The 7,782-nt window shown below is 43.7% G+C and overlaps 1 protein-coding gene across 1 annotated transcript; it reads right to left on the bottom strand.

Moving 5' to 3' along the window:
* Window positions 1–7,009: 7,009 nt before the first annotated feature.
* On the bottom strand, window positions 7,010–7,782 carry LOC130949791 (uncharacterized). The gene is made up of 2 exons (XM_057878422.1): window positions 7,315–7,782; window positions 7,010–7,219 (listed from the first exon to the last, which is right to left on the bottom strand). The coding sequence occupies exons 1-2, from the start codon at window positions 7,780–7,782 to the stop codon at window positions 7,010–7,012; spliced, it is 678 nt and encodes a 225-aa protein (XP_057734405.1).

The raw sequence follows: 7,782 nt of genomic DNA, 5'->3' as shown, positions 1-7,782 counted from the left end.
CAGAGGAAAATCATTCCAACTCCCCAGACTCGCTTAGCTTCTTCTGATCCTCCCGAGCCGACCCCTGGTGCTGCCTTTTCCCTACTACTGGTCCTCCTTCAAAGAGACAAAAGACTGTTGAACCCTATGACCTGGATGCCCCCGACTTTGATGCAATGGGGTTTGTTAATAACCAAATTGCTCCTTTTGGCCGACTTCCTATGGACGACGTGTCCATTCTTCACCATCTGGATTTCATTACCAGTAATAGCGTCCAGATGGCTCATATGGGTGTGGCAATGTTCAGAACGACCCAAGATTCTCCCGTTCATGCGATGAAGGCCTTTATGAATGAGGCTAAGTCAGAATTTGATAAAATTTCGGGCCTAAAGAAGGAGTTTGAACAAAAGGTGGCCAAATTGGAGCTGGACGTGGAAAATGAGAAGGCCCGAGCTACCACTGCTGAGGCTACTGTGAGCCTTGCTGAGGAGATGGTAAAGAAGCATGAGGAGAGCTATGTTCGAACTTATGGCAAACTGTTGGAGGTCAGGGAGAGCCTGGAATCTGCTCATGCTTACTATGCTGAGCTCCAGGGTCATCTCGTGGGTAGCGTTACTGCTGCCTATGAAAACTAAAAGGCCCAGGTTTGAGTTCTTTCTCCCGAACTCGACCTGACTCTCTTTAGCCTGGATAATATTGTTGAGGATGGCAAGATTGTTCCTGCCCCTGACGATGATGAAGAAGAAGGTCCTCCTCCTAACCCGCCAGTCAAAGGCTCTGCTACTACCACTTCTTCCACTTTTGCTTCTGAGGTCTGCCATCCTGAGGCTGATCCCGATATTCAGGTCTTAAATCGTGAGGATAGAACTGTGGATGCGACTCCTTTGAATATCATTCCTCCTTCTGTTCAGGATGCTGCTATGAAGAAGTCTTCGAACCCCTTGTGATTTCATATGCTTTTTTGTTATAGCCCGCCTTGTGGGTTTTTAAACTCTGATATTTTGTAACTATGGTTTGGGTTTTCTGGACATTCGGTTGCTCTTCTCATGTAACTTTATTTTGGAAAAACAAAAATTTTGAACTCTTGAGGTCAGCTTTTTGGGTGGCCCTTTTAAGTTCTTGACGTTCTTCTTATGATTTTGGCATTTCTTTGATATGTTGATGGCTGATGACATGTCATCATATACCCATTTTTCAAGCTAATTTCACTTGTTTTATTAGTCTTTATGCACTTTCTTACATCCTAAGTAAGTGATTTGGAATGAAAATGCATAACTTCTTTAAATAAATCAACCACCATGAAATTAATGTTTACTCATGAGGTTTAAGTTGAATTTAATTGATTTTTAATTGATTTATAAGCCTTGTGAATTTAGTGATACTTTGAGTGGTTGTTTTGGTTTATTGTAGGTGAAGAAAAGAAGAAAAGAGGAAGCGTGGCCCAAGAGAGAAAAAGTGTGGCGCATAAAAGGAGGAAGCAAGCATTGCCCTCCACAAGGGCACACTGCCCTCTAGGAGGGCAACATAAGGAAACAAGCCTTGAGAGGCAACACTGCCCTGCCCACAACAAGGGCAGAGCACAAATTGGTGCCATGAATCAAGAAGATCAAAAACACTGCCCTGCCCTCCTCAAGAGCAATATCGGGCTCACCAAAGGAAGAAATTCAAAGAAAAGCTCACCAATGCTTGCCACAAGGATCGAACACGACACCATGAGGAAACAAAAAACTAAGCCTTACTTTGGTGCCAAGAAAACCAAGGAAAAGTGTAGCGTGTGCATTGCCCGAGTTTCGAACACGGGGCTTCAACTTTGGAAACATTGCCCTGCCCTCCGCAAGGGCAGGGCAGCATCTTATGGTGCACGGCCAGCGCACCAGATTGGCGCACCAAGGGAAGTCTCGGCAGCAACGGCACGCACGCACGGGCATCATTCTAGCGCACCAAAAATTTCTGCCCTGCCCTCCACAAGGGCAGGGCAGCGTCCTGCAGCACCAACTCGCATGCAACGCTCGCACCAAGGCCGCACGCATCAATTCCTGCCCTGCCCTCCACAAGGGCAGGGCAGCCTCCTGGAAGCAACTTTTCTTGGGCTGAAAATTGGATTAAAAATCCAATTTAATTCATTTCTTCACCAAATCAAAAGCCCATCCAAATTCCAAATTCCAAGAATAGAAAGTGTATAAATAGGAGATAGTTTGATGTAATTAGGACCTTTTTTTTCACTTTTGACTTTTGAACCTTCTTTGGGGTTTTGAATTTTTACATTTTGAGACTTCATTGAGAGCTAGGACTTCACTGAGATTTCTGAGAATTGGGGAGGAGAATTGATCTCTCTTCTTCCTCATTTTCGCTTGAGCATTTTTACTTTTCTTGTTTGAGTCTTGGGTGTTAAGAATTGAGAAAATTCTGTCTCAATCTCCACTCAAGAACTCTTTAATTTCTTCTCTGCATAATTAAGTTCATTTACATTCCCTTTACTGTTTCTTCTTCAATTTCTTGTTAATTGCTTTGAGAATTTGGATCTGGGAAGGCAATTGAGATCTAGACTTTGCTATCTAGTCTCTGGAGTCCTGAGATCACATTTTCCTTTTGGTTCTTCTGTGAACCACTGCTGCAATTACATTCTCACTCTCTGTTTGAATTCTAGTTACTTTCAATTCATCTCTTGCTTTATTACTTGCTGCCATTTAATTTCCATTGCTTAAATTCTGAAATCCCAATCCTCAAACCCCTTTTTCATTATTGCAATTTATATTTCTTGCTCTTTAAGTTACTGCAATTTACATTTCTTGCACTTTAAGTTTCAGTCATTTAATTTCTTGTTCTTTAAGATTCAGCTCTTTTACTTTCAGTTTTCTTTAATTTCTGCAATTCATCCCTCTCCCTTTACATTTTCTGTTGTTTAATTACTGTTGAATACAAAACACTCAACCAATACTTGATTCACTTGACTAAATCAACCACTAAACTAAAATTGCTCAATCCTTCAATCCCTGTGGGATCGACCTCACTCATGTGAGTTATTATTACTTGATGCGACCCGGTACACTTGCCGGTGAGTTTTGTGTCGGATCGTTTTCCGCACATCAATGGCCTTTTTGTGGATCCTTGTAGAGTGCCGATGTTTTGTTGGCCAACCTCATGAGTTTGTCGAGGTGCTCCTTGGAGCTTAACATGCTTGAACACTATTTAGTGTTCATGTAGAACCTTTTTGGTCTTGGCTATTTTGATGGCTTTTGCTGTTGAGTTGTGGCCTTTTTTAGGAAAAACTGTGTCTTTTTTAACAGACGCTTTTGATTGGCTCATTCTGTAGTTTTTGCTGGTCCGACTTCTTCTTGTCGGTTTCGATATGTTTTTTCTTGTTGGTCCAACTTTTCCTGTCGGTCCAATCTATAGCTTTCGTTGGTCTGACTTCTCCTGTCGGTCCTTTCTAAGTTATTTTTAGCAATCCATTTTTTTCAGACCTCGTTAGGCCTCTTTCTATGGATTACTTTTTATAACTTTTGTCGCTTTGGTCGGTTGGTCCGACTTCTTCATGTCGGTCCATCCTAAGTTATTTTTAGCAATTCATTTTTTCTCAGACCTCATCAGGCCTCTTTCTATGGATTACTTTTTATAACTTCTTGCATTAATATATTTTTATCGCTTTTTTCATCTTACCAATTTTGTAGAAATCGGGCGGTGAGTTTGGTTTTCACTTGGCCGACCTTGTCGAAGTCGGGCGGTGAATTTGGTTTTCACCTTGCCGACCTTTGTCGAAATCGGACGACGAATTTATTTTTCATCGTGATCGGGCGGTGAATTTGGTTTTCACCTTGCCAACCTGTAGCTTTGTACACGGGCGATGAATTTTTGCATTCAGATTAATGCGTCTTGGTAGAGAGACTTTGTAGAGAATCTGGAAAGTTTTATTCAAATAGAAAAAATAGGCATATAGACAGAAATATATACATGTGGGTGCTTACCCTTCTAGATCTTGGCTTGGTGCCTCGTTAAGAAACCTTTTTCAAGAAAAAGAGTGCACCTTGACCTAAGATCTTTATTACGTCCTAACTATAATACCTTCTTAGGTTGCAGGCGTGCCATGACCTTTGTAGCTCTCGCCCCTCGAGGTCGGACACCTTGTAGTAGCCTTTTCCCAATACCTCTATAACTTAGTAGGGTCCTTTTCAGTTAGCTGCTAGCTTTCCTTCTCCCGGTCGACCTATTCTGATGTCATTTTGGATTAGGATGAGATCATTGCTGGCAAAACTTTGCTGAACTACTTTCTGATTATATCTTGAGGCCATTCGACATTTTAACGCTTCCTCCCTGATCCGAGCTCTTTCTCGGATTCTGGAAGTAGGTCAAGCTCTTCCCTTTGAAGTTGGGAGTTGACCTCTTCATTGTGAAAGATCGTTCTGGGGGATCCTTCTTCGAATTCCACTAGGATCATTGCCTCCATTTCGTAAGCCAATCGGAAGGGTGATTCCCTTGTTGTGGAGTGTGGAGTTGTCCGATATGCCCATAGGACTTGTGGGAGCTCTTCAGCCCAGGCTCCCTTTGCGTCCTGTAGTCTCATTTTTAACCTGGCTAGTATGACTTTGTTGGCAGCTTCTGCTTGTCCATTAGCCTGGGGGTGTTCTACGGATGTGAATTGGTGCTTTATTTTCAAGTTGGCTACCAACTTTCTGAAACCTGTGTCTGTGAATTGAGTGCCATTGTCTGTGGTGATGGAGTGAGAGACCCCAAACCTTGTAACAATGTTCCTATACAAGAACTTCCGACTTCTTTGAGCAGTGGCATTAGCTGGGGTCTCTACCTCAATCCATTTTGTGAAATAATCTACACCTACAATGAGGAACTTGACTTGTCCTGATCCTTAGGGAAAGGGTCCCAGGAGGTCGAGTCCCCATTTTGCGAATGGCCAAGGTGATGTTACGCTGATGAGCTCCTCTGGTGGGGCGATATGAAAGTTAGCATGTTTCTGACATGGTGGATATGTCTTTACAAACTCTGTTGCCTCTTTTTACAAAGTCGGCCAAAAGAATCCGGCTCAGAGTACTTTTTTGGAGAGAGCTTGTGCTCCAAGATGATTGCCACATGTGCCACTGTGTATTTCTTCCAAGACCTCCTTTGTGTTGGAGGTCGACACACATTTTAATAGGGGTGTCGAGATCCCTCTCTTGTATAGGATGTTGTTTATGATGGTGTAGTATTGGGCCTCTCGTTTTAGCCTCTTCGCCTCCTTCTTATCTGTAGGGAGCGTCTCCGATTTGAGGTAATTTATTATAGGGGTCATCCATCCTAAATCCTAACCTGATATAGCTAGGACCTTCTCTTCGTATGAAATTGATGGGCTCTGCAGTATTTCCTGGATGAGGCTTCTATTATTGCCCCCTGGTTTGGTGCTGGCTAATTTTGAGAGTGTATCAGCTTGAGCATTCTGTTCCTGAGGTATGTGGTGGACCTCATATTCCTCGAGTTGTCCGAGCTATTCCCTGGTTTTGTCCAGGTACTTTTTCATGGTAGGGTCTTTAGCTTGGTAGCTCCCTACTATTTGCGAGGTGACTACTTGTGAATCGCTGAAGATGATAAGCTTTTGAACTCCAACCTCCTTGGTCAGCCTCAAACCAGCTAGTAATGCCTCGTATTCGGCCTGATTATTTGAAGCAGCGAACTCGAATTTTAGGAAGAGTTTGATTTGGGTTCCCTGATCGCTTTCTCTTATCACACCTGCACCACTCCCGGTTTTGTTTGAAGAGCCGTCTACATAGAGATTCCATTTTGTAGGAGTTCCTGGGGTGTCAGTGTATTCAGCAATGAAATCGGCCAAATACTGAGACTTGATGGTCGTTCGAGTTTCATATTGAAGATCGAGCTCAGATAGCTCGACTGTCCACTGTAGAATTCTTCCAGCTAAGTCTGTCTTCTGTAAAATGCCTTTTATAGGCTGGTTGGTCCGTTGAGTTGTTGCACTTCTTTGACACAGGTTGGACTTTTCATGTCCAGTATGGCCCGGCATTTATCCGGGTTTGCCACAATTCCTCTTTGTGTGTGCATGAAGCCCAAGAATTTACCAGCCTCTACTGCAAAGGTGCACTTGGCTGGGTTAAGTTGCATATCATGCTTTCTTATGGTGTCGAACACTTTGGTGAGGTCGGACAGTAATGATTCCTCACTTTGTATTTTTACCAACATGTCATCTACATACACCTGCATTAGTTTCCCAATATGTTCTGCGAAGACTTTGTTCATCAGCCTTTGGTAGGTAGCTCCTGCGTTTTTGAGTCCGAATGGCATGATGACATAACAGTAGTTTGCCTTTGGGGTCAAGAATGAGGACTTTTCTTGATTAGGTGGGTACATTGGGATTTGATTATATCCTGAATAAGCATCCATGAATGAGAGGTACTTGTGTCCGGAGGAGGCATCCACTAGAGTGTCGATACTTGGGAGTGGATAGGGATCTTTTGGGTAGGCTTTATTGAGATCTGTGTAGTCGGTGCACATCCACCACTTCCCATTTGACATTTTTACCAAGACAATGTTGGCAAGCCATAGTGGGTATTTGACTTCTCTTATAAATCCTGTCTCCAGCAGGGCTTGTACTTGTTCTTCCACAGCTTGGGACCTTTCTGGTCTGAGTTTCCTACGGCGTTGCTGTACTGGCCGAGATCCTGGGTATACCGCCAATTTGTGGCACATCAGTTTGGGGTCTATGCCTGGCATGTTCGTGGCCTTCCATGCAAAGAGGTCGGCGTTATCCTTTAGGAGCTGTATCAGAGATTCCTTTTTGTCTCCTTTTAAGGCTGCCCCGATTTTTGTTGTTTTATCCGGGTTATCTCCGATATGAATTTCTTCAATCTCGCCCTCGGGTTGTGGACGGAGTTCTTCCTGATCTCGAACTCCTCCGAGTTTGATGGTGTTGATTTCTTCTCCTTTGCCTCTAAGGTTTAGACTCTCGTTGTAACAGCATCGGCAACTTTCTAGTCTCCTTTTATTATGGCGATCCCTTCTGGAGTTGGAAATTTCATGCATAGATGGGGAGTCAAACTGCTGCAGCAAGTTGATTAAGTGTTGTCTGACCTATCAAGGTGTTGTAGGCTGAGTTCACGTCGACTACGATGTAGTCTATGTTGAGCGTCCGTGATCGGGTTCCCTTTTCAAAGGTTGTGTGTAGTGAGATATATCTGAGCGGTTGGATTGGAGTGTCTCCTAGTCCGAACAAGCTGTTCGGATATGATCTGAGCTCTTTTTCCTGTAAGCCGAGTTTGTTGAAGGCAGATTTAAACAATATGTCTGCGGAACTTCCTTGGTCCTCTAGCGTACGGTGGAGATAGCATTGGCCAGTACGATCGTAATGACCATGGAATCATCATGTCCCGAGATGACGCCTGTTGCGTCCTCTTGGGTAAAGGTGATAGTAGGGAGGTCGGGCGATCCTTCTCCTCCCTCAACATGATATATTTCTTTAAGGTGCCATTTGCGAGATGATTTTGAGATTCCTCCTCCTGCGAATCTTCCATTTATCATGTGGACGTGTCTCTCCGGGGTGCGAGGTGGTCGTTCAGCTCGTCCAACCTCTTCGTCTCTTCTTCTTTTTCTAGGTTCATCCGTTTTGCTAGCTAAGTATCGATCTAGTCGCCCTTCTCTTACCAATTTTTCTATGACATTCTTTAAGTCGAAGCACTCGTTGGTGGGATGCCCATAGATTCGATGGTATTCACAGTACTCTGTCCGATTTCCCCCTCTTTTTTTACTTTTGATGGGGCGAGGTGGTGGGATTTTCTCCGTGTGGCATACTTCTCGGTAGACATCCAT

This window comes from Arachis stenosperma, chromosome 9, assembly GCF_014773155.1.
Source record: "Arachis stenosperma cultivar V10309 chromosome 9, arast.V10309.gnm1.PFL2, whole genome shotgun sequence".
In the NCBI taxonomy this organism is placed as follows: domain Eukaryota; kingdom Viridiplantae; phylum Streptophyta; class Magnoliopsida; order Fabales; family Fabaceae; genus Arachis; species Arachis stenosperma.
The sequence above is the reverse complement of the archived record's forward strand: the minus strand, read 5'-3'. Positions and strand labels throughout refer to the sequence as shown.